Raw genomic sequence first — 27936 nt, forward strand, 5'->3', positions numbered from 1 at the left:
TACGTATATAGATACAGTTCTCATGCTGTGGAAAAAGCTAATAAGAGGTTTCAGGCTATCCAATCAAGTATTTGTATATATATGTGTGTGTGTATATATATGTGTGTGTGTATATATATGTATGTGTATATATATATATATATATATATATATATATATATATATATATATATATATATATATATATATATATATATATATATATATATATATATATATATATATATATATATATAGATAGATAGATAGATAGATAGATATATAAACATATATGGATACACAGTGGCAAAAAAAAGTATCTGAACATTTTGGAATTTCATGGTTTTCTGCAATAATTTGTCTTAAAACATGATCTGATCTTCATCTATGTCAAGAGAATTGACAAATATAATGTGCCTAAAATAACAACACATTATATAATACATCTTGATTTAGATGAAGATCAGATCACATTTTATAAAAGTTTCACATACTTTTTCTTGCCTCTGTATTATACTTGTTTCTTTTCTTAGCTAAGTAAGTTCAAAAGAAAATTTACGTTCCTTCTGAATTAAACTGAGCAATGAAAATGAATGTAGTCAGGCTTATAAACACTGAATTTGAAATTAAACACTCGAGATGTGAGAGAAGTCATAATTTTCAAACCCATATTTAAGGGCTCATAAGTAATAGGGAAAATGGCTGAGAAGCACCTGCATGGCCAATAGTCGCCTGGTTCCTTGCTACTCCATGATTAATCAAGCAGATAAAATACCTGGAGGTGCTTCATAATTAGGCTGAAAAAAACACAATAAACCTAGCAGAGAGTTAGCAAAACTAGTAGGAGTGGCCCACATGACAGTTTGGAATATTCTTATAAAGAAGGAATTAACTGGCAGCTCCTCAGCAGTAAAAGGTGTGGGAGACTGAAGAGTTCTGCCCATGGTAAAGAAGAACTTTTCTAATGAACGACTTGACTTTGTTCACATCTTGATTGTTGCATATAAAAAAACATTATCATTGCTCCAACATTTGTTGACCTAACCTTAACCTAAAGTGTAAACCTACAGTATTTTGTAGGAGACAGAGATGATTATTTCTCGTTCAATTAAATTAAACGAGAAATACTGTCCTCAAAAATTCAAATTAGACATTAGCATACACATGCTAGATGGCGACCATATTCTGAAATGAGATCAAAGCCTGGTCCTCCTTATTCATGGAATGGTGATTGATCTCAGTTCAGAATAGGGCTGCATGTCTCCGAATTCTGGTGTCAGAGAAAAGAGAATTTGTACATGCACACAGACGAGGAGCTGTATACCAGCTTTTTTATGTTTCATATCAGACCAGTAACATAAGATAAGGAAATGCATTTGAAGGGTGACATTCTGCTATTTTTCTGTGGGCTTTCTCTTCTCTGCTCATGTCTGTGCATTTACTTTCAAGGTTATCAAATGTTATAAATTCATATCCCTAGAAGAGGACAGAGTCATGCTCCATGCTGCAACACTTTAGGACCCACACACATCACTTAAAGCAGTTTAGAGAGCAGACTTAATATTCAAGAGTGCTAAAAGACCAAGGACCATGTGCAATCCATAAAAGGTCTTTCTGAGTAAAGCAAGAGACAGTGAAAGAGGGGGAAACTGTGGAACAAAGGACACTTTTAAATGCACAGGCTGACATGGGACAAGGTGAACAGATGGAGAAATGAAGTGGGAAGGAATTTTAAAACAAGGGAAAGGTTGCCATCTTTTAATCGATTAACATGGCACCTGAGAAAGTTCACAATTATATTGCAAATTCCTACAGTGTGTGAGGACAATGAGTTTTCTTAATGTTGACTCTGTTCTCCAGCTTGTTTAATACCTGGTGTGAAATTCTTCATAGTTAATAATGGTCTTATGGGGGGTTAGATTAATGTCAATGACAAGTTTCAAATACTCTACAACATCCTGCTTCTCTTCTAAAATATCCAATCTTACAGTGCACTCTTACCTGCAGTCTGAGAACGGAGAGTCCAAGCAGAACTCTACGTTCTCAGACTGCAGGTTTACTTGTGGTTCCTAGAGTTTCCAAATGTAGATTGGGAGGCAGAGCCTTTAGCTATCAAGCCCCTCTCCTGTGGAACCAGCTCCCAGTTCAGGTTCGGGAGGCAGACACCCTCTCCACATTTAAGACTAGACTTAAAACTTTCCTTTTTTATAAAGCTTATAGTTAGAGATGGATCAGGTGACTCTGAACCATCTCTTAGTTATGCTGCTATACGTTAGTCTGCTGGGGGAACTCTACTGATAAACTGAGCTCCTCTCCTCTCTCATTTCTCCTGTATCAATGCAAATGCCACCATTGCATGTCATTAACTTTGTGTCTTCTCTCTCCTGTAGTTGTGTTTCCTCCTCTCTGTCTCCCTCTCTCTCTGTTCTTTTCTGCAGGTATCCTCGGCCTGGAGCTGTACATCTCCAGAATCCAGTTGACCTGCCCAATGTTTTTGCTGCTTGTTGCTGTCTTTGTTGCCTGCTGTTCTTTTTACTGTTCTCTTTCCACTCACCCCAGCTGGTCGAGGCAGATTGCCACCCACCATGAGCCTGGTTCTGTTGGAGGTTTCTTCCTCTAAAGGGAGTTTTACCTCTCCATTGTTGCCTAAAGCTTGCTTCTTTCTCTAACCAAAGTGCTTTTCTTGCACAAACCTAACGACACATAGGACTATGAATACAAACTCTGGTCTGCAGGTATAATTTTCCTATGAATTGTATGCCTACCATCCACACCAACCACCTCCCTCTTCATGCAATACATTACATCAGAACATCATTATATAAAAAGCTTAGCTACAAAAACATTTTTACAGTCTATTTACATAGAATATATGCATGAATGTACTTTTTAGGTGTCAGGGTTCACTGTGCTCACTATTAAAATTACAGAATTTGACATTTTTTAACACTTAACAAAACTTCTTCCTTGTGGCTGTGCAAATAATAGCTTTAGAACTCCTCTAAGGAGCAGTGCATTTGTCCTGTTAAAGATGATTTCTTTAAAGCATGACAAAAATCTTACCCAAACATTAACCATGTAGGTTTTGTTGTATCGACCTAAACATAATTTAATGACAATTTCTGTAAATTTTTTAACTCTAAAACAAAAAGTTGTCTTGCTTATGAGTTTACTGGGTTGTTTAAATGCATCATAGGAGTACTTAGTGAAACACAGTGAAATAAAGAGTCACTGAACCTGCAATTAATTGGCGACCTTCTCTGAGCCATATAATGTGCTGGTGTACAGAGCAGACACAGTAAAATGTGTTACTACAGACTGCAGCATATGTGTAGCTGCAAAGAAGGAATAGTGTTGTTCTCAAAGTTTCCAGAAGCCTGTTAATTGTTGACTCAGGTGTCATCATAACTTATGAGTGTATCAGGAGCAGTAAGCTGAGCACAGTGGTCAGATCAGAAGGGCATGTCTTTATACACCAGTGCCACTTCAAGATTACATCTCTCACAAATAATTAAATAAATCTGGCCAAAAGGCAGAGCCTTTTTTAGAACGCCTGCCCCGGTCACATATTCCAAGCTTGTTTTGATTTGTTCACCGTACTGCACCAGCAAGTTCAGTGAGTCAGAGGGTTTTAAGAGGCAGCCTTTTATTTCACTGACTTCAAAATGTCTTGGAATGATTCAATTAACTGATTAGGTGATATTTTCTAGTCGATGAGCAAAGGTAGGTAAGTTACTTAGAGGATGGGAGTGAGTTTCTGATAACCTACACTGAATAAAAAAATATAACCTCAGCCAAGTGTAACAGTCACATGAAAATGACACAGATCATCTCAGTGTCCTATTGTGTTTTCATTTTACATTGTATGAAGTTGTTATCCACTCAATTAATCTAAAGCTTTTTTAAAGTTTCAGTTGCTTTAAATGAATAAAATTAATGTGGATCAAGCAGGAATGGCTCTAACAGATATTATCCTATTACAATGCAACTGAGAGATAGAAATGTCTTCTTCTTCCGTACCTTTCAAGAGACCTTTGGATGAATGAGGAAAATTAAGAGACAAAGAACACAGGTAGGGTTGGGTAGAACAGAAAGACAGTCATGAAACAGATGAATAGCGAGACACACTAAATAAACAGATATAAGAAGGTCTAACAATGTAGGGAGATTAAAAACAAAATTAACATTTATACATCTTTGCTAAGGGTGGAGATCAATACCTTTCAGTCAACAGAGTCCACTCACATAAAACAAGCAGACTAAAGGTTTGAGGTTAGAATTAGCAAATGATCATTCTTAGCACGTGTCATGTCCATCTAATTTCAGTTTGTTAGAACTTGGATCTCGTTTAGATTTTCTGTCAGTTATAACAGAACCCTCACTCTAGAAAAGTAGTAACACAGTGTAAAATATAAATGACAACAGAATCCAATGAGTCACAAACACTTTGAAACCAGTATTTAAAATTCTGTAAAAAACATTTAATAAAAAAGAACCTGGAACAGAGCAACATTGCAAACTGACAAGACTAGTTGTTTCAGTTTTGATATAAGATCGGTTTCAGCCTTCTTTGTCCTGTTTTTAACATACTGTAACCCACCAAATATTTTCAGTGGTTGTTGGATCTGGACTGCAGACAGGCCAGTCTAGCGTCTGCACTCTTTTACTACTGAGCCATGCTGTTGTAAAATGTGCTTATCGTACATTTGTTTTGCTAAAATAATAATAAGCCCCTAAAAAGATGTTCTCTCCAACCCTGTTTACTGTGTATCGTTCAGCATTAATGAAGCCTTCACAGATGTGCAGGCTGTGTACACTAATGCACCTCCATATCATTATACAGTACATGCTACCTTTTGAACTGTGTGCTGACAACAAGTCGTTTTTAAAAGAATTTCCAAATCTTAAACAAGCTCGGGCTACGAGGAGGCAGCATGTCTAGACCATGTTTCTATGTGATTCTTTTTTTGCATGGTAGAGTTTTGACTTAATTTTGTGTATTTAGGGATAACCCATGTTCACTGACAGTGGTTTCTGAGCCCATGCAGTGATTTCCACTATAGAATCATGTCTGTTTTTAATGCAGTGCTGTTAAGTATTGGTTTTGGGCTATGTCCTTTGAGATTTCCTTGTAATTTCCGAATCTTTCATTGATATTATGAATCGCAAATGATACAATTTGCAATTTTATGTCGGATAGATGTTATTTCTAAGTTCCCTTGATTAATTTTTAATCATGGTTTTAATTGATTTTGAAATCATTGCTTTCTGTTTTTATTTACGTTTTACACAGTGTTCCAATTTTAAAGAAAACACCATTGTAACACATCAAGATAAGAAACACAAGCAGTCAGAAAAGTTGCTACAGGCCAGTATTCTAACCTGTTCACACTGGACAAGGAGCACCCTTCATGATTAATGTTGTCCAGTTGTCCAATATCAATGTTATTGTCTAGCAAAATGTTGTGCTGTGGATCACTTTATTTAGAGGTTAAAATTAAGGTTGGTTCAATTGAAATGTCACTAATAATCTTCCATTATACATTAAAAGAAAACTACAGTAAGTAGGCCAGTTTAAAGGGGAAGCAGAAATTGTGGCTCAGTGCTTGTGTTTCTTGAACAATATGACTTCTTCTAAGCAATACTGCATTCACAGAATTCAGAAATTAACTTTGTTTCTACAATGTTGATCGCCAACAATAAAAAAAGACCCAAGCTGTAATAGTGGATTTATCAGTTAACAGTTACACTATATAATCCCCTGTGATTTGCATGCATAATTGTTTTTATTATAGAGACGTATAATGTTGAATTCTTGTCCTTCACATTTAAACTACCAAGGTTCCTGGTGAAAACAGCAAACAAGCTGGAGATAAAAGGAGAAGCTGTGCACAGAACAAACCCTTCTGGTGTTTTCAAGATTCATAGAGGTCATTAAATGTTTTGGTTGGGTCTCTGAAGTGTTTTTCCTGTCTTTTGTTCTCCAAACGTTCTCCAGTTGTTTGTAGCCTAAATCAGTTTCTTCAGGGTGTCAAACTGTGCCAAACAGAGACGGTCCTGCCCACTTTCACCAGCCCTCACTACAACCCAAATGGATTTACCTCACCATCTCTCGCTCTGTGCGCCTGGCGGCAGGTGCTTTTTAAATGTCAGCTGGTGGAAGAAAAACAATACAATTAACCTCTATGAGAAACATGTTAGTGGCTTAGGTGGAACAAAAAGGTACAAGACCCCCCACTGACATCTCCTGCTGTCTGGGATCACTACGTCTCCTCATCCCGTTGGAACAGCTGATCTGGGAAGATCCTGACATGGTTGTGAGTTTGAGTTGCCATTTTAAAATTAATGGCGCTACTACTGCTAACTGCAACTTTGAGCCCCACAGAAAGGAATAACTGAGAGATTTACTGAGTGACCTGACAGTATTTGTTCCATGCTGACCTATCACTAATTTTTTATCTAATATATTAAAAGCCTGCCTGAAGAGACTGACGAAGAAGAGACTGATTTAATTCACTCTGACCAATCTGAATAAAAACAGCCCTTGTCAAGAAATACTTCAATACGTAAGCAACTATGCTTTCTTACCAACACTAGGATGAGAGAGCATTATCCACCTTATGACATATAAAGCCGAGCTTAGCCTAGGTCTAGCCTAACTGGAAGCTAGAAGAAGTGGTTTTGCCAATCAATGCCTACAAACAAATCTAAACTGGACTTATGAATTGATTGTTTAAGTCTGATCATACAAAAAGGAAATGTGGCTTTAGGGAAAGCTAATAGCTGGAAGCCTTGATTGATGAACAGCAGCGACTATGTGAGGCTTCCCAGAATTTTGTCACCGAGAGTGGTCACCAGGTTGACAATGTCTGAGCATAAAAGTTGTGGTCTCTGGTTGTGCTAGGTGCTCTTGAATATATTTCCTGTGTGCATCGCTTGCATCTCATGTGACCAGCATGGAACAAAATGTCTGGCTTGGTTAGATGACCAGGTTGATGACATTGAGGCCGTTTTGATTTTAAGCATTGGACTGACAGTTTGACACCCATAAAGAAGCAAAGCCTTACACTCAGCTGCATTCTGGCCATCTTTCTGGTAATCATACAGTATACAGTACAGTATCTATAGTATGGTGTCAGCCACTTCTCTATCACACTGTTAAACTTAAGCAGGCTGCCTAGACTGACATCATAAACTGCTCTTTGGCCAAAGAGCCAAAAATGCAGGCTGTTTGTCCTGTTTGGGCTCCCCAAACAACCCAAACCCAAACAAGCTACACTTGCCCCGACATGCGCAGGCCAAGAGAGATGCCGTAACCGTGCCATAACCAAAGTACCTGTTCTCGTTTTCATTCCTGTCAGGGACAGATGACCCATTTCAGCGTGGGGAGAGAGAGGGACGAGACGTGAGGAAACAGGGAAGACGGCAAGAGAGGGTGGAGTGCCGAGGAGGACAGAGAGGCTCTACATGGTACATGCATGTAAATCCCTCCAGTCACACAAACAGACACAGACACGGAGCTGAGTGGACTCGATGGATTAGCACTAGAGAATCAGTCAGAATCTGAGAAAAGCAGTGATCCTTATTGTAAGAAAGGGGCTGTGAATTAATGTTCATTACTGATTAAAAAACAAAACAGGATCTTACACACTGGAAATGGATGAATCACACAGCATTAAGCACAACTCTTGTGATAAAAAAAGGTGCTCGCACCTCTTCTGAAATGACCCTGTACGCTTATATTGAGTCATCTTTTGAATTTTAATGCCATCAGAGGCACCACTGTTGCAACTTCTTATTTTTAACCGTTCTACACCAAAGCAGAGCTACATCATCACAGGATACATGATGTAGGTAGATTGCTTATTTACATATGTATACCAGGGGTGTAGCTATTAATAACTGAGACAAGGGGTCCAGAATCAGGTGGAACTGTGATACCTCATTTTCCAATCATGAGCCAGTGCTTATGCACACATGCTTTAAAAGTACAACTGTTTTTCACAAATCAAGGTATGAAATGAGCCATGGCTCTGTAGAATCATTACCCTTTGAATTTATAACATAGAGAAGACATTCTGAAGATTACAAAAGAAAGGATCCTTGCTGTTACTGTATTATTGGGTTTGTTTTGTTTTGCTCTGTATTGTTGGTGGGTGACTATCTGATCATGATCGGAAAATTGGGTATCACATGTCCATTTTCCGGAACCTCAACACGAGACTGTGGCTTGTATCGTGGTCTCAGTTTCAGAATCATTACACCTCCTTTGTATCACTGTTACTGTATTAATATGTAAGCATTTAAAGTATAATAATAGGCTGCACTGTCAGTGTTACACAGCTGAGTTAGAACAGGACAGACTTTGAAAGCAAGTTAAATTTAGCTTGTTTAAGTTTTAGTAAAAAAGATTCTTTCTCCATCAATGGGACCTGGAAAGAGCAAAACATATGTGACTTACCAACCATTCTCAGTATATCCAGAACAGTACCTATTAATTCTGGCTCCAGCTGCATTAGGACCTTTATGTTAGGTCTGGTATTACACTCAAATGATTGCTGATAACTCATTAATCTGTACAAGGTTATATTTTAAATATCCAGTTTGGTTCCTAAGTCTTCTAATAATAAATAACCAGATCTGCTGGACATGAACATAATTTCTAATCCGTTTTTGATGTGGTACAACCTCTGAACATCTGGTTTATTCAGAAAAATCACCAGTAGCAGTCTAATGCGGTCAAGTGAGCTGGTCAACTCTACAACCAGTAGGTCAGATGATTTTATTACAGTATGCTGCAGTAAAAGGAGTCTTTGGGGATTCAGAGTTTGAGTAAGTGTTGTCAAGCTGCCTTACAGATTTAGACATTTTGCTGTGTATTGATCTCTTTTGGTTTGCCATCTCTTTGGCTCCAATGTGAGGTGATAGAGGAACAAGCTGGAGCTACAGATCTGTAACACAGTCAATTCTGGCTGTTTCCACATTTTTTCAAAGACCTGCAATACAGGGGTACTGTAAGGTTCAGGAGTGTGTGAACTATTGAATTTTGTTACATAGATTTAAGTGTATTTGTAATTAAAGTGCACTGATGATGTTTCTTCCAACAGGCAGAAAACAGAAATAGTCAGTTGGTGTCTGGAGCCTTTCTAAAGACCTTTGCCCAAGAGAAAAAGCTGTGTTTTCACATGTATCCACTTGGTGGAAAGGTCCCTTTTCGTCATTCATTTCAATTCAATTTATTATCAATTGTAAGCACACCTGTTGGGCTTTATCAAATCAAGGTAATGTCCTTCATAATTGAAGTGCTTTTCTCATTTGCTGTAGGGCAAAAACATGACAAAGCTGACAAAGCAGCCCCTGGCACTAATGATAGAGAGCTTTCTAAATGCACAAAATATCTCTGCCACCTTTCAAAAGAACTCATACCTGCAAGAATAAGCAGAAAATGCTAGAAGTGGACATCCCACAATGAATATACTTCTCACAGAGGTCTTCTGCAGTTTTATTAACAGCAGGTTGTTGTGTGGTGATTGGGTTAATTTGAGGATTTAATTAGTCTTTTTCTTTAGTCTTTTTCAGTTTCTCTGGGTAAGTCAAACTGTGCAATAAAACCACATACTTTGAACTAACTGAGATTTATTTCACCAATTAAACAGGTCCTGTGCTGTAACTTTACAGACTTGTTGTTGGTACTTTTCCGTTAAAGAATGAAAAACCCACAAAGGTCACTAAAATAACTTGAAACGGACAAAAGTAATAATAAATAAAAATGTATATAAAAATTAATCAATGAAAATCTGACATAGCTTTTCGAGTTGTGATTCAACAGAGGTTTTTTTTTTTAAAACAAACTAATGGAACTGGCCTGGAGAAAAATGATGGTACAATATTTTGTTGCACAACCGTTTGAACCAATGACTGCAAGCAACCGATCTTTCTAACTCTGCACCTGTCGACAGGCATTTTGGCCCACTACTCTTGAGTAAACTGCTCCAGCTGTCTCAGGTTTACAGGCTGTCTTCTCAGCTCTCAGCTGTCTCTTCAATTTGTCATCACTTTTCCTCTTGTGGCCAGGGAGGTTGGCTACAGTCCCATGGACCTTGAACTTCTGAATAATATGTGCAACTGTAGTCACAGGAACATCAAGCTGCTTGGAGATGTCTTATAACTCTGATATGGTTATAGGTTTTATAAGATTGTCTATAATTTCTAATCTTCTGAGACAACTCTCTCTTCAGTTTAGTTTCATGTCCAGTGTGGTACACACTATGACACCAAACAGCACAGTGACGACTTTTCACCCTTTGAATACACAGACTGACTGATCACAAGTTTGAAGACACCTGTAATGCAAATTACAGGACACACTTCAGTTTGACATGTCCCTATGGTCAAATGACTTCTTATGTCTTCATTTTTCATTTATTATTTTTTTTTTAACACACATTAGGTTAAACACAACCTAATTTTAGTACATTTACTTTTGTCAATTTCTAGTTATTTCAGTGACCATTGTGGGTTTTTCTTTCTTCGGGTGAAGGGTACCAACAATTTTGTCCACGTCTGTAAATGTCTATTAGTATTCATATAGATACAAGACACAGCAATGCTACATTATCCAAATTCATGTACCATCAATTCATCAAATTTTACTTACTGGTAATCAAAGGATCCATCCTGGTCTTTATGATCCACTGGGTCCAAAGGGAGGTCTTTTTTATCGCGCACTTAGGAGAGAAGAAATAAAAATAATAAAAATACTTGTCATCATTTTGCTGAGAGCTCTACTGATGTCCCTGTTAGAACGGATACACAAAACCATCCACATGTTTCTGGAGTTCCAAAGTTATGAGTTAGCTTCATACAATATGTGTCAGCAGCATTCATTTATCAAACTGTCAGCACTGAGTCCCAGTTCCATACACTGTACTGTATCGTAATTCAGACAACACACTAATATACTGTGCTGAAAGTATTCCAGTTGGTCCTAATTTAAAATGTGAAAACTTCCTGAATCCATTTCCATTCATTTACAGTAGGGTTATCTTTACTATGTTCTAAACTGCTGCCAGTTTAATTCCTGTGTACTGTAGTATGCATTTGGAACACAGTGTGCGTTTAAGAGACCTTGCAGCCTGTTTTATTAGCAGTTGTTTGACTTTGAGCTGGGTTTGTAAGGTGTGTCAGTGCCTGTCACATTAGTTTTCTGTCACTGCTCTGTTATAATCTTTATTGGACTTCACTGGGTGTTAGTTCTGAACCTATCAAAGTTCAGCACCTACCTAGATATTTTGCCAAGCCAGTCAGACCACCACCTAGACATTATAGACACTGTAAAACATGAACATGATTTTCTATTGTTCTAAGCCATGATATTACCACACATTGTATTTTTTTGCATTAGGAAAATGAAAATACACTTGTTTTTTAATTAAAAGTGCATATCAGTTATTGTTTGGGGTCATAAAATACCTTAGTATTAGATCAAATATTCAATAAATGCACTGTTCTGAGTCTAATATGTCTATCTAATTGTCATGTAACTGCATCTAGGCCTGGTAAACATTGGTAATAGTATACAATACATACCTTCACCTGTGACAATCTGACCAAATGTGACACATTAAGATCACGGAGTGCATACAGACATTTAGCAGAACAGTCCATTGTGTGTGAATCCCTCCCTGTTTGCTACTGAACTTTTAATGTCCATTTAACCATCAACTACTCAGTGTAGTAAGAAATATCCAATCAAAAACATCTGGGCTTTGAAGAACTTTAGATAAAACCATTACCTTAAATCCATTTGCTTTTTGAATTTTGCAACAATTAACAATTCACTTAATGCAGTGGGATGTTTTAATCCTGATCACTGTGACACAGCATTCTGAATATGTTACTCTAGTACCAAACTGTCTAAAGCATGAATTCACAGAAACAAATTAAGATAGTATTTACATCCAACAGCACATAACTACAGTATTTTATTCTGTTAAAAGATCCTAGAGACTCCTGTGTTTTTTGGCTCCATGCTACTAATGCTGTACTAATCCAAGAAAACACCAGTTTTCACAGCTTCAGCCAGATGGCTGAGCGCTGTTAACACTGCTCCTCTAACAGATGCTGTATCTTACCTGGGTATTTTCCCCCACGACTCCTCTTGATGAAGCAGACGATGAGCAGGATCAGTATGATGAGGGCAATGGCACACATCAAGCCAATAAACCAGCCCTGAGTGGCTATGTCTACCTGGTCTATGTAGGCTGGAGACACATACAAAACACACACGGGGGGGGGGGGGGGGCAAAAGTAGAGAGAGAAGAGTGGGAACACAGTGAGCATTTTAGTGGACCATGATGAGTCACAGCTAACACACCAGACTGACATGTATTCACATCTCATAGCGCTCAAAAGTCAAAAACCCAGAACCAACAGCTTATTATTTCTCAAAGCTCATATCCAAGACGATGTTCTACAAAGCCTCCCATCAATAACAATAAGGTGTTTGTCTCCTTTTCCATTACACAGTGTGTGAACTTTAGCCACAAATGCATGGGACAGAGAGCAAGAAGTGTAGTATAAAAGTAATAAAGGAGGTTTCAGTACAACCTGATATAACAGTCTTTGACAGCAGTCTTTCCAGAAATTCTACCTCTATGCTTTAATAAAGCATTTTTCTGAATTTAAGCAAAATAAACACTGACATATGATCATATGGCCAGATCACAAAAACCCAGCTAGTAGCACTATCCTTCACCAGCGTGATGGTGTCCAACTACAGAGGGGTGAAGTGTCTTATTCTATTCGGCTTGAGGTGACGGTTGGAATAACATGCAAATTATTAAAACACAAACCGCAATAACTCACCCAGCTTTGACTGAGTTACTGTAAATACTAGTACTGACAGACTTGCACCCAGAGTAGCCCACCTGACTGGAACGCTGGTTCCACCTAGCCAGGTGAGGTCTCACCTGGTTTGGTCTTAAAGGTGACATATTTGCTGCTGACGCTGTTGAGCTCATGGGAGTAAACCCTCAGATGGTACTTGGCGCCTGCGATCAGATCTGCCACGGTAATGGGAGGATGTTGTTTTACCGGTACAATTTTCACCGTCTTGTTGCCTTGGAGACACAAGAAGAGGGCCAATCACACTCTAGGGGGTGCGGCCTTCACGCCACACTAACAGTTGTGCTCACTAGCAGAAATCACAGCATCACCATGCTTTGCAGGGAGACTGTTTTTTTCTGAGTGAAAGCAGGGTTACTGAAGTAAATTGAGACTGATAACAATGCAGTGTCCAACAATATGATAAAATTCATACACCTCTTTACACAGGAATACACTCCTCAGCGCTTTGCTCGTAGACTACATTTTCTCTGAAGGGAAAATTTTCCCAAAAAATCTCATCCAAAAATGGGGCATGAAGGAAGAAGAGGATACGATAAAACACCAGACTTCGTTGGTCAGAGTCTCAAAAACAAGAAACTGTGCATCATTTTGACCATAGCAGAACTCTCTCATATAACATCAGAGGCTAAGGTGGCAAAGCATTGTTGGTCTCAATTATTCACAGGCCCATGCTTATCTCCATGAGGTCAAAACAAAAAACAGCCAGAACAACCTGTGTCTTTCCAGTGGAAATCTGTGTTGGAAATGACATGGCCTAGCTATGAGCATGACTCTTAGGTAGAAGTGAGAAGAGAAGGCAGTACATGGTGGTGACAGCATGCACCATGCTATCAACAACTGGACAACGCTGATGTCATTCAACAGAACTCATTCCAAAGCCATGCTTTTAATACCAGTCTTCAAACCAGCCAAACAAAGTGTCTGCTGCAGAAACAAGAGAAGACATGCCAGTCCTTACATAATGAGTCAGTGAGGTGATGATAAGAGTGACCTACTAGGAGGCCACTCTTCCTTCTTCTTTTTAATGTTCACATTAAGAGTACAATATGTAATAAGTAATCTTTATGTTTTGAGGTTCATGTGATAAAGAGAGACATTTTTATTTTTAGACCACAGAAGTTTACTTGATATGGTCTTAATGTGCAATAGAACATGTCATATTGCTACAGCAGATCCATCTACTGCTTCTGTATGTAGAATCTATCTTTGCACACCAATTTATAATTGCAGTATTTTTCAGCTTGACCTTGACAAAGCTGGATTTCTGGATTTATGTACATGGAAAACCAGACAAGTTCTCCAATAAATGGCAGTGTTCAAATAATGTTTCATTCAGCATATTGTACATTTCATCAGCTTTGATTCTACCGATGCAAACATCAGAGTCATGTCATGCTCACTACTGCTCATCTTAAAGCACAAATAGTTTCCATAAACTATCTTAACCCTCAAGTTACGCTTGAGATTAAATTCAACAAGCTCATGTTTACACTTCCAATGTAAAGTGAGTTTTTAAAGACATCAAACTATTGCATAAGAATTCTGTGAGAGCAGGTTGAAGTATTAACTTAATGCCCATGCCCAGTTATTTCCATTTTCTTCCTTTTTCCCAGTTTCCCTCTTTCATACCACCAAACCACCATCTTTCACCTAAACCCTCCTCTCACAGACATGCAGAAGCTCCTGAGTCACAGTCAGGGAGACAGGGGGAGGATAGAGGGATGATAATAGAAGGGGGGGGGGAGTGTCAGGGGCCCCCTGCCACTCTTTCTGAGTGTGTTAAGCTTTCAGATGTGGCTTTGGACTAAAGGGGCTGGGCGCTGTGGTGGACACCATTAGATCAGTCTCATCAACCCCCTCTCCTCCTTCTATTCACATTCAGACACATTATAAAAAATTAAAACCCCTGCCCCATTACATGAAATATACATTCTCCCTTCTTTCCGTCTTCGATTGAAGATCACAGACTGTAGAATTGTTAAAAAGCTGTAACAAAGAGTCTATAAGCCGTGGGCTATCCAATCTCAATCAGCTCGAGGATTCAGGAAAGGAAAGAGAATGTGTTTTATGAAATCAGGCTTCAAGAGTCTCTCCCAGTCCAAAGCAAAAGCATGTGATTATGGAAGCGTGGGTGACAAAAACAAATTGATAAATTCAAACAATTCAGGGAAAAAACACTGAGCAGCCCATTCACAGTGCTGGTCAACAAGAGCCATTCAAAGCCAAGCATGATGGTGCCCTGCACAGGAGGTTAGTATAGACACAATGATGATCAACATATTCCATCATGTAACAACCATGTGCAATACAGTAAATACAAGAGAGAGTCAGACATAACGATTGTGATATGTTGCGCCTTCTGCTTTAAAAAAATAAGATACTGACCTTTAAAAAACCTTAAAAAAAGGGTGATAAAAATAAAACAACAGATGGAGGACTATTTCTGTCACACATTTACACAATTTTAGCCTTGCTTTGTTTAAACGCCACACTATTTTTTCACTACCTGCTTTGTCCTACCTAAAACAGCTCTCCATTGAGATTCTTTCTGGAATGAGTTAGGGAGGCACAAGGACACATTTCATCAAAACCCTTAAGCAAAGAATTTTACAGTAACATAAACCATCCACTGAGGTGTAACTGAAGTCCGTATGAACAAATAAGTCATTAATTATTTAATGAGGAGGACAGTGAATGACTCGGCAATATTTCCATTATAGGGGGCTTTGGTAATCTCATTTCTGCAGCTAAAATGAATTAAGTTTCCTTGGAGATGCAGGAAAAACATAGTTTAGCCAGAATATTACATTTCTAACTGGATCAGTTCACAAATATTAACTCTTTAAAGCTGCAGTATTCGTTTTTGTATCTTTTTGTGTGTGTTGTGATTTTGCACTTGTGGCAAAACATAATAAAAAAACTCCACTCTGGAAACAGCAGTGAGCTGAAAGATGCTGAATACTACACAGCTAAGAGAAATTACAAAATTGGAGATAAATCTCTGAGGGTTTGTCACGTCAACCAAAGAAAAAATAACAAAAACCTACTATCCACTATCATCATGTTATTGCTCATATAAAAGATGCAACTTTAAAATGAAGTCTTAAACCTTAAGAGAGCAGGACTAAATTGATTTTCTACATTTGCATGCAGCATCCCAAATTAATTCAGAATTGTTTTGTCTGCTCTCTAAAATAACCCCCATTATCATCTATCTAACTATCTTCATTAAAATCTCACCACTCATGCTTTTTTTCACTAGCTTTAGGTTTTGATAGCTTGAGTTTGGGCTTGATCTGGTTTCTTACTGTCCAGTGTGAACTCTAGCACAAACTCGCTGCTGCCGGCCGGGAAGTTGTGTCTCCAGCTGACGTTAGCGTAGTTACTGTTAGGCTCCACCGTCAGATTCCAGATCTCCCGCCCAGGGGGCACTACACAAGGGAGGGTTGAGGGTAAGGGGTTAAAGGTCAGGGGCAAGGGGCAGAGAGGGCACAGTTACAACAATCACACAAAGGGCTCCATTTAGACCAATGCAAGGTGCTATCACTAAGGACATCTTCCTACAAGAACGATGGCTTTAATCTGATTTGATTTTTGTCATAGTCAGCTCAAACCAGAAGTAAATTGAATATGTTTGTGGACAGATCATTCACCAATATGTTCCAGCTGATTTTTAATTCATGAAACATTTAGTTCCAACGCTTACTTCTGGTTTAGAGTAAATGACAAAGCTGACAAAGCTAAAAAACAAAGAAAATGTTGAACTCTGCCACAATACCCTCACCAATTCATCACCAAAGTGTAAACCGTACTCTCATTTGAGAACTTCTAATTATCAATGTCCATTAAATAAAAGAAATATGAATTCTCACTTCCTGACCAGGATATTTGCCAGCTGCATCCCAATATTCTGAAGTAAACCCCTACTTTTTGTAAAGCAGGTACAGCACAGCTTATTGGAATGTAGCCCTGATATAGTTTCCTGTTTCGTCAGGTGGGAGAAGGTGACTGTCCTTTGATATTCATGAATTTGACATTCATGTCCAACTAAAGAACTATAAAGACAGTAAAAGCCAAAATGGGACAACAGGATGTACCCAACACATTTTGATCGATACGCTTGGTGGTGACCAGCACAGGAGATGTGGTGGTAGTAGGCGCCTCAGTTGTGGTGGTAGTGGTAGTAGAAGGAGTAGTAGTAGTAGTGGTAGTAGTTGTAGTTGTAGGAGTGGTAGTAGTTGAGGTACTAATAGTTGTAGGAGCGATGGTAGTAGGAGCAAGAGAAGCGGGAGGAGAAGTAGGAGTGACAGCCACAAAGGTGTCGGTAAGTTCAACTACAAGGAAGGAGGTAGGAGAGAGCAGAGGGTTAAAGACAAAGCAACGAAAACATCAAACAGATACAGACACACACTGACACAGGAGAAAGTCGATGCTCAAACACACATGTAATTCTCCACAAGTAGCACATATCGACATGCACCTCACACGCCTGAGTCAATAAATGATCCTAGTGCTGCTTTAGTTGTTCTCCACTTCATCCCTGTTTGGATGCAAACACACATTTCACCATCACTGTGCTGTAAAGTGCTTAGATGCCACTGCCACCAAGAGGACACATTCTCACATTACATCTGTCACACTTATTGACAGATCACGTTTCTTTTTCATGTTGTTGTACTTTAAGCACCCTTTTTTGTCTCTCACTGTATATTTAGTTTGGTACTAAATTGCCAGAGTGCTCCTTACAAAATTTTACTTTTCTGATACTTAGCAAGAGGTGTTTATTCATTCTTCTTTTCTAAAGGACCTCATGTACATATACTAAATACACAGCTTTACAAACACCTCTTTTACACACGGACCACATGCCATTCATGCAACATAATATCTGTTTGTCTACAGTAAAACTGAACTGACAGTTCTAAAAAATAACCTGTTACCCATTTTCTTTTTGACAAAAAGAGTCCTCTCTTCTTCTTGAAGCTTAACCATCAATTGGAAGTTACTCATTAGCTAGCTGTGTTTAAACAACATTAAACATTATATATGTAGTTAAGATATAAGTGTTAAGCTTCTACTGGAAAATGAACCAAAAGGTATTGAGAGAAAACATGTTTATATACCTTAAAGTTGACATTGGCTTATATTTTAATGTAGTTACACTGGTATTAGTATTAAAAAATACAGTAGAAAGTAGTAGCATAAAAAATACCTCTCTATCTATCTATTACATCATGACAGTGTCTCCCTCCTCAGGTTGGAAACTAGTACATCCTCTTACAGTGATTTAGACTTCCAGTATTCACTCTTACTGTACCTTGACTCAGTGAAGCGTCCTTCACCCCAAACATTTCCCTCAAACCCCAAACCCCAGGCATCATGTTTGTATCGCCCATACAGTATACTTTACAGTTTGTGGAGGTAGGGAGGATGACAAGCATGACCTCAAAGCACTGAGCAAGGGAAAGGACGGGATGATGTCATTTCAGCTCTGTGAGTGAGGCCAAAGCAGCCGAGAGCTTTAGGCCAGCTTACCTGTAATGCCCAGTATGTTCTACTGAGCCAGAGAGCAAAGTGATGGATAGAAATGGCAGATTGACATGAATTGTGAAAACGCTCAGAAGCAAGGTGAGAAAGGCAGCGAGTGAGTGAGCAATTCGGCAGGCATGTTGTTTCTTTGTTCTCTGCAGCACACTCCACAAGTCGCATCATGCATCAAAATGTTCTCAATAAACCGACTCTCTGATGCAAGCATGTGTATCTCTTTGCATCCCACACACACTCCAAAAACAGCAGCGTCATCACAAAGTTATATCCAATGACTGAGTAAAAAACTAATTAAAACACATCAGTCGCAACACAAGACATAACTTGTGTCTTGTAGCAGACAAGAAGAGGCAGTGATGCTGTGAGAGTGCAGTGTAAAGGTGGGCCATCAGGGATTGGTTTAGAATCAAAGGTTAAAGATCAAAACAAAACACAAACGGCTGGATGGAACATTTGACACCATTTGTCGGGGAAGTAGCAGATAATGATCCCAAAATGTGGGACTTTGTCTGATGATTTATTTTGTCATATGGAGGTGATTAGGCTGTGCAGTAACATGTGACTTAAAGAGAACACTTCAGAATTGAAAGCCTTGATGACCGAAGAAGTTCTTCTGAATAGTCTTATTCAATCCCTGACAGCACACAGCAGCAGACTAACAGAGGCAGAGATGAGCAGATGGACAGATGAGAAAAGAAAGAAAACAGTACATGCAGCAGTTCAGTTCAACAGTAAAAACACAGCCAGCTTTGGATCTTTTACACCTTTTACAACTATTTAAAAAATTCACACTCTTAAAGTGCTTGTTAACATAAGAGGTCTATTATAGCTTTGTGTCTCTAAGATTGTCTGATCAGGGGAGTCAAAACTAAAGCAGACTGTACTACTACAATCCTGGCTCCTAATCATTCACTCTCATTGGACTTAAGACCTGTGAACTCTGTGTGGACACTTGCCTTTGACCACTGACTGTGTGTTTTTCATATCTGTATTGTTTTGTCTCTGTCTATCTTTTTTGTAAATCACTTAGTGATGCCTTATCTAAGACAAATAAACATATTTGTCTTTTGTTATATTGACTGCAATGAACTGGGCATACTGACAGTTGCAAAAACATGCTAGCTACCAGGTAATGGACATCAATAACAGCGTTTGATAATTAAAGACTGCTAAACAAGAAACAATGCATTAATAAATCACGAAAATAGCTATTAGTTAAATCTGTATGCCATCAATCCTTGTTAAATAGGTTAGTTCTTGGGATTTGCATATAGAGCCTCCCAAATGGAGAATGCCAACTTGCTTCATCATGTTAACCATCCAGGCATAGAATAGCTTCCTTTGCTATAACACAAGTAAAACAGTATGTTTTCAGTATATAAACATTTAATAATATAGTGTACACTATGTAAAAATACTGTAATTCCTAAGGTTCATGTGACTTACATACTAAATACAAGGAGCAAATTTCCCCAACTACTTGATCTGAAAGCCCTCACTCTCTGCTTGGACCCACTGGAGTTAAAACTAATGCAGCGGCTCCCTCTGTTGCTTACTGGTATGAGCTGCAGGGGGTTATTTGCAGGGGGCAAATGAAAGTGGACTGCACTGCTGCTGCTTTTTTAAATGAACAGATAAACAGACAGACATAGTTGGGGAAGGTGGGGGAAGGTGACAGGCAGAAAAATTGTGCTTCTCATTCCCCATTACCTAGACCAGTGGCATCAGTAAAGTTTTCTGCCAACAAAAACAACAGAGAAGACAAGAGAGAAGAGAAAGGTATAAGAGAGACAGAGATGGACAACAGGAATGCCTGGATGCTCAGTTCAACACATCCTCTCACATACCACTGTATAACTGGACTACCACTTAGTACAAATATATCAGGTGGGAAATGATGCATAATCCAAAACACATTTGCTGATTTTCAAATGTTGTGGGCTCCACAAATGAACTTTATTCCCCTCCAGTGTCTTGACATGAACACTGGAAAATCTCAGAGGTAGGGATCTGTAAACCCCATGAGAGAAAGATCTGATACCCCAACAAAGAGTCTTCTGTCTTTCTTTGCTCAGTGCAGTGTGTCCATTCTGTATTACTCTGAGTGTCTCTCTGTATGTCTTGACTTCCCTGCTCAGTCTGTGGCACATTTTTCAAAATGGCTCAGAAATATTCAGTATAAGTCAACAAACACTCAAGAGTAACAAGACAAGAAGAAATAGCGCATTTGTTGGGAAAAATTGTAGGTGGCAGGGTGGTGTACAGTATGTGGGGTTGGAATGTAAAAACACTCACCCTCATTGGCAAAATGTGGGGACTCCTCAGCGTAGACCTCCCCTGCTCCCACCTGTGTTAGCGCTGACAAGTAGAACTTGTAGCGGGTAGAGCGGTCTGGCAATCGCAGTGTGAAGTCTGTCATGTTAGGAAGGAACGTTTCCAGCTGGGTTCGACCCAACCTGGTGCCATTCACTACACACATACACACATTCACAGATAAGGACACAGATAGTTCCATCACATTTTCATGGAGGTCTATTACATCATACTGCTTCTACTACTTAACATACTGTAGCTGTGCACACATGGGCTCTACTTTAACTGTGCCTTAAATGGTTGACCCTTCAGCTTCAGTGTCACCTCCAAACAAAGTATTACAGCAACATTTGATTTGGTAAAGCATTCCCAGACAAATAAAAATGATATGATAATGATAGGATTTACTCTTTATAAATTTGAAACCAGGTTCACACTGACTAGCAGTACACCACAAAGCAGAGAGACCTTCAAATATAAAGTAAAAACATCTTTTTGAAGGTCTAAAAATGTGTATGTGTGTGCATATGTGTGAAAGTTTCTATGGGGGACAAATCAGATAAGCTCACCTGTTTGGTACTTGAGCTGGTATCCTATTAGAATGCCATTTGGCTCCAGAGGTTTGTCCCACTCCAAGTAGATGGTGTCCAAGTTTCTCCGATTAATCCTGAAGAACCTTGGAGCATCAGGAACTATACACAAACAAGCAGGAGGCCTTATAAAGCAGTACCATTAATGACCACTACAGGCTGACTGAACAATTTGCACTACAAAAAACATCAAGTTCAACTGTGATCTCAAAACCTAAAGTCTGTGCTTTAACATTAGAGACATTATGGTCTCATAAGCAAACTTTATGTTTTATAGTGTGTCCTGGTGACAATTTTAAAAATAGTTTAAATTTTACTAATTGATGAAGAGACACTAAGTGTTTGCTTGATTGGCAGGTTCTCAGCCTTCACACACCCATACTGAATTCTTTCCACTCTCCGGCACTCCTGCCTTTAACTGGCTCCAGAAACAAAGTCACAATGAGAGCAGCAAAAAAAAAACAAAAAACAGATCCTGTCCTCACCTCCCTCCTTGGTGGTGAATTCCACTGTATTGCTGGGTGGGCCCTCAAAGCGGCTGTTGGCCACAACCATGAACATCTTGTATTTAGAGTAGGGCACCAGGTCGCTGAGGATGCCAGACGGCTCGGCCATGGTGCTGTAGAAACCCTTGGTTTTCTTCTCTTTACTGACTAACAGACTCGGGACCAGACTGGACTCACGCCAGTAGTAGAGCTGGGGTGGAGGTGAAGAAAGGGATTAACGGAATGGGAGTAGAGAGGAGGAGATACAGTGCCTATAGAAAGTATTCAGCCCCTTGGATGTTTCATACTTTTATTGACATTATAAATCAGTCAATAAAAATAAAATAAAAGTCAATAAAAGCTGGTGACTTTGACAAAAAGAATTCAGAAAAATACCTCATTAATGTCAAAGTGAAAACAGGTGTCTACAACGTAATGTCAATTAAATTAGAATATATAAGGTGAAATCAGTGTTTGCATTAATACTCAACCCCTTCAGGTTAGTAGTTAGTAGATGCACCTTCAGGATCAGGTGTGAACAGCTCTTTTTAAGTCCGTCCACAAATTGTCTATTGGATTAAGGTCTGGACTTTGACTCTGCCACTCCAGAACATTCACCTTGTTGTCTGTAAACCATTTCTGTGTAGCTTTCGCTGTATGCTTCAGGTCATTGTCTTGCTGGAAAACAAATCTTCCTCTAAGCCACAGTTGCCTAGATGACTGAATAAGATTGTCCTCCAGGATTGTCCTATATTTTGTCGCATTCATCTAACCCTCTACCTTAACAAGCATCCCCACAGCATGATGCTGCCACCACCGTGTTTCACAGTGGGGATCGTGTGTCTGTGGTGATGTGCAGTGTTTGGTGTCAAACATAGAATCTTGTCTGATGGCCAAAAAGCTCAATTTTGAACCCTTGTACACTTTTACATGCCTATTGGCGAACTCAAGTCGTGATTTAACATAAGTTTTCTTCAACAGTGTCTTTCTCCTTGCCACTGTCCCATAAAGCTTTGACTGGTGAAGAACCCAACTGTATGTACAGTCTCTCCTATCTCAGTTGCTGAAGCTTGTAGCTCCCTCAGAATAGTCACTGGTGTCCTGGTGGCTTCCTTCTTGCACGGTTACTCTGTTTGTGTGGCCAGCCTCACTTTGACATTAGTGAGGTATTTTTCTGAATTTTTAAAAGTTTTGAAAGATTTATAATGTCAGTAAAAGGATGAAACATCCAAGGAGGTGAATACTTTTTATAGGCACTGTTAAATAACACAACTTGTCCAGTCTTACTCTGTACTCCTTAAACTCCCCCTGGACAGAGTTCAGGTCCACCGGTTTCCAGTGGATATTTGCTTTGGTGCTGTCAACTTTTGACACACGCAGGTCAGTGGGAGCATCGGTGGGCTCTGAATGCACCAAAAAGGACAAAAGAAGGGACAGTGCATGCATGTGTTAGAAAGGTTTGGTTCTGTCAGAGCTGGAATAACAACAAACTCTCAGTGGTGTTCTAGTTGTTTTGCAGTATATGAACTAATAAACAAAAAGTCAAATCAAATTTTAATTGATTTAGTGATGAAATTGTGAAGATTTGAGTTTTCATGAACCTGTATATCACATTGTCAAGAACTTCTAGTGTGGATCTACGTACTGTCCTCTCCGGAGTAGCCAATGACCACATTAGACTCAGGTCCTGCTCCAAACTCATTCCTGGCCTGGACTTTGATCTCATAAGGCACATATGTTTCTGTGTTGTGGACAACATGTTTGGATTGCAGCGTGGTCACATTACTCCAATCTTCCCCTGAATCCTTCCGTCTCCAACAAACATTGTAATGAAGGTTTCGGCCGTTTCTCTCTAGATTAAGCAGAGGCTACAGGACAAAAAGTCACTGTGATTCAGACAACACACGGACTCAGAACTACATATCAGTAATTATGGCTTTATATAATTTACAAGGCTCTTACAGTGACTGAATTAGTATTAGTATTTAGATGATGTGATTTATAAATCTTACCTCCCAAGTGATCTCCATATTGTCTTTCTTTGAACCCCGCCCTTGTAGACCTCTGGGAATGACATCTGGGGCTACAAGAAAAAAAAAAAATAGATCGAACATCAAATCCAGCATCCATCAGAATAAAGTTCTGCAGTTTTATTTTGAAATGACACATGCAAACCTTTTAGAGCACGTAAAATACATGAAAGATGAAAAAACATTTGTATCAATTCAATGAATTGAATATCACTCTTTAAAACATACATTGTATGCTATTATATTGGATTACATTACATATCCTTTTTTTTTTTTTTTTTTTTTTTTTAGATGAACCTGCTTTGCTTCTCACCTGCCCCACTAGTCTTGTATCGTGGTGAGGGGCGACTGGGCGTACTCCGGCCCACTGAGTTGACTGCAATGACCCTGAACTGGTAGTTGACAAAGGGGGCGAGCTGCAGGATGACAGAGTTGAGGTCTCCAGGATAGGTGGCCAGGTCCTGCCACCTGCCTGACTCCCACTGGTCCTCCTCAAACTGAACCAAGAACTCTGTGAAGAGACATGTAGTGTAAGAAGTGGCAAACCACTTATGGCTGAAAGAGTACAAGTGTTGGGGGGATAGTTCTGCAGTAGTTTATCTTTTTCTCTCAAGAAGTGGACTAAACTGTGTCCTGTTATAAAATATTTAACTTCCCTGTCTTAGCCTGAGAGTCGTTTTAGTATCACTTTCCATTGACAGTGTTTTCTTGTGGACTGTTGGAAGTACAAGTAAGTACAACTAATAGGGTGAATTTTGCGCACACTGATGACTTTGGCCCCCATGACATACTTTGAAGGGATCCCTTCAAAGAATTCAGTAAAGGCCTGAAAAGAAAGACAGTACCGGATTTACAAAACACAGAAAATGTGAACCCCTCCTTTAATACCTTGTGTTCTTTATCTACTAAATGTTATACTCAAGGGAAAATATATTGTAGATACAGTAAGGAGTATGTGTATACTGACCTGTAATGGGGCTCCTGTGGTCATTTCCAGGAATCCATGTGAGGCGAACACTGCGGGCTGCTGGGTCTGACAGATCCAGATCCATGGGAGGGTCTGGGCGGTCTGCAGACAAGCAGGGAATGACCTGACCTTAGACATGGCAACCACATAAAAACACACACATCCATGCTGCATGCTGCAAACACTTGTGACTCATGCAGTGTGGTTTATTCTAAAAATCAGTCCTTCAGTTCAAATTCACCATCAACCTCCAATCTAAAGAACTTCACTGGTGATGTTTGGACATTTCACTTACAGCATAGAAGTCATTATGAAATCATGAAAAATGAATGAACCAAACATTTCCAGATTTAGTATGAGATAGAAAAGACTTGGCAGAATAAACTGTGGTGCATGCATAAAATATTGTGTATTTAAAACAGTATATCCTCTCAAGAACATGTAGAAGAAATGTGTTTGGCAAACAATAAAATTAAATCTATCATATTAAAAATAATATACAGTAATATAAAAAAGGCACAAGCTAAGAGAGAAGCAGAGAATAAAATGACAATGAAAAGCATAAAAAAGCAGAGGTGAGAAGAGAAGAACAAATATTTCCACCTGAGCCATGTGTTACCTGGAGGCAAGGCACTAGAGACTGAGGGGTTGAGGGATGCTTCTTCTGTAGGACGAGGTCAAGGACCAGGAATTGGGTATAAAGGTTAGAAATTGCAGATTAGTCTATCTACTAGCAAGTGAGAACATGCAAACACTGTTACAGAATAGACGTTGGCCAGCTGTCCTCAAGCAATGGTCTTACAGAACGTCTACAGTAAATACAGCACCACAGTATATCAATACACTGCATGCAAACTGAATCAGCAGCACTAGAGTTAAAGCTAAGCTATGTCAGTATTTAGTAAACGGCATCAACAATAACTCATGCATGATTTTCATTTCATGTATAGAGCTGAAAAATGGTTAGGAAAAAGGTTTTATAGATAGAAATATCTTAAGGAAATAACATAAAACATTAATAACAAGAAGTAGACTAAAACAGTAAAACAGTATTTGTCTAAATGTGGGTCAGCCAAGGGAATACAAGTAATACATTTACTCAAGTTTTTAAAAAATAATTTTAGTTGCTGTTTAGTACTGGAGTTTGTTAAAACAGTGATGCTGATGAAACAGCCTTTGCAACAAATATTTTTTAGTTGACACTTTAGCACATTTTAATTCAGCTACTCTTAATGTTCTGAAAGCACAATACTTCACTATAGTGTTAATAGTGCAAACTTCTAACTGCTGTATATGTTCCTGCACTGTTCTGTATGTTGAGTGTACCTAACACAATGAGACGGGCTGAGGCTGAGTCCTGGTCTATCTCTGATTTTACAGTGCAGGCGTATGTTCCCTCATCGCCCTCATTCACGTTGGGGATGGTCAGTGACTCCTCGTCCTTCTTCAGCCTGGGAGACACACAGAGACAAGTGACTAGGTGTACATCATATGTAGCACACAACTGCTGCAGCATAGCATCATTAATAATGTCATCTGTAAATATTACCTGGCAGCAACCAAATAAAAAAATCATCTAATTAATTACATGTTCTGTCTTTAATTAATACTCACTTCAGGTTTTGCCATTAAAGTATTAGAAGCAGTAAAGACCTCTGGATTTGCTGCTAAATGTTTTGTATTGATATGATATTTCCAACTTGAAGTACTTTCAAGTAAAATTTCTTACTCCAGAATTTCAGTGAATGATGGTGTTATAAACAATTCCACCTGTTTCAATGACGCATTGGGTCAAAGGACACGGTGGCAGAAACATCATTAATCAGTCGATCTCAACATAAGGTCAAAAGGTGTCTATGCAGGTGAAGGAGTCCACCATTAGGCTGAAACAACAAAGCCATCTCCAGCTCAGCCAGCTCAACAACAGTAAAAGGAGGATCAAAGATGACAACAAAAGGGGATGACAGCAGAATTCTCTCTATGGTAAAAAAGAATCCTTTCACAACATCTAGTCAAGATAACTCTTGAGGTGGTAGGACTTTAGAGAAAAACTATATTCAAGAGACAGCTTTTTGAAGTGTAGTAGTAGTAGTGTTATGGCATCAGTATGTATGGCTGCCATTGGAACCAGGTTACTGTTGTTTATTGATGACCTGATAAAAATGCTGATATAAGTATCAGGGTGAATTCATATGGTAAGTATGTAAGCTATACTCTATGGCCCTCGCAAAGCATGTTGGGTAGCTTTCTGCCTTCAGTATTGTCTTGTCACCCACAAACAAGCAGCAGCTTGGCAGGCATTAAAGGCAATCCTTATGTTTGCAATTTAGTTTAATCCCCTTATTTTTGATCCCTCCAAAATGAGGTTTAGCTGTAATTTGCCACACTTTTGTCAAACGCCATTAATTAAAGCTGAAAGCTTTGACTTTAGTCATATTTTGAGTGTGATAAAACAGGTAATTTTACAATCGTGATATAATTGTGTACTCTTCACCTTGACTGTTGTTAATTATTACCTCCATCCAAGACTGAGAGGCTTGTCGTCCTTGGTCCAGGCCACAGTGAATGGCAGGCTGGGATCTGACTTCACCTTACAGTCGAAGCGGGCTGTGGTGCCCCTGTTAACTGACTGGCGTTCGGGGCCTCGAACTATACGAGTTGGCTCTGAGTTGGAAGTGAGGATGAACACATATACACAAACACATATTATATTAATGCACACATTTGTAGATGCATCCAAAATAATGTGTGAAAGGGGAAACTGTCAGATGCATGACATTATGGAGCTGGATGTGACATTGTCCTGTGCAAAGAGAGCAAACTTATGAGATAACTTGGTTTTCTACAAATGACATTCATTCAATGGGCAATGGGTTGAACAGATGTTATTGCAGTACAGTACATCCAGTCTGAACACAAATGTATCTGCTGGTAAACAGAAGATGAGGCACTTTAATAAAAGGCACATTGGATTTGCACATAATCAAGTGGTGTAGACTGTTTGGCACACAGAAAGGAAATTGCTTTATTTTTCACAATACGTTGACGTGCAATGGATCAGAAACCAAATCTAAAACTCGTGAACTCTGTGGAAGCTGATTATTGCCTGTGTTCTG

The 27936-nt window shown here is 39.0% G+C and overlaps 1 protein-coding gene across 1 annotated transcript in view; it reads right to left on the minus strand.

Moving 5' to 3' along the window:
- The window catches only part of nfasca (neurofascin homolog (chicken) a), a 121622-nt gene that overhangs the window by 5523 nt on the left and 88163 nt on the right, over positions 1-27936 (minus strand). The window contains exons 16-33 of the mRNA XM_026344668.1: positions 27337-27484; positions 26147-26271; positions 25440-25484; positions 24821-24922; positions 24167-24364; positions 23836-23906; positions 23469-23691; positions 23111-23226; positions 21824-22034; positions 21318-21440; positions 20731-20904; positions 20146-20172; positions 16986-17222; positions 16197-16319; positions 12951-13100; positions 12114-12242; positions 11262-11294; positions 10637-10706 (exon numbers count right to left, since the gene is read on the minus strand). Of these exons, the coding sequence (XP_026200453.1) occupies positions 10637-10706; positions 11262-11294; positions 12114-12242; positions 12951-13100; positions 16197-16319; positions 16986-17222; positions 20146-20172; positions 20731-20904; positions 21318-21440; positions 21824-22034; positions 23111-23226; positions 23469-23691; positions 23836-23906; positions 24167-24364; positions 24821-24922; positions 25440-25484; positions 26147-26271; positions 27337-27484 (2305 nt within the window). The remainder of the gene's footprint in view (positions 1-10636; positions 10707-11261; positions 11295-12113; positions 12243-12950; positions 13101-16196; positions 16320-16985; positions 17223-20145; positions 20173-20730; positions 20905-21317; positions 21441-21823; positions 22035-23110; positions 23227-23468; positions 23692-23835; positions 23907-24166; positions 24365-24820; positions 24923-25439; positions 25485-26146; positions 26272-27336; positions 27485-27936) is intronic.

The sequence above is a fragment of the Anabas testudineus genome, chromosome 5, assembly GCF_900324465.2.
Source record: "Anabas testudineus chromosome 5, fAnaTes1.2, whole genome shotgun sequence".
NCBI classification, from domain to species: Eukaryota; Metazoa; Chordata; class Actinopteri; order Anabantiformes; family Anabantidae; genus Anabas; species Anabas testudineus.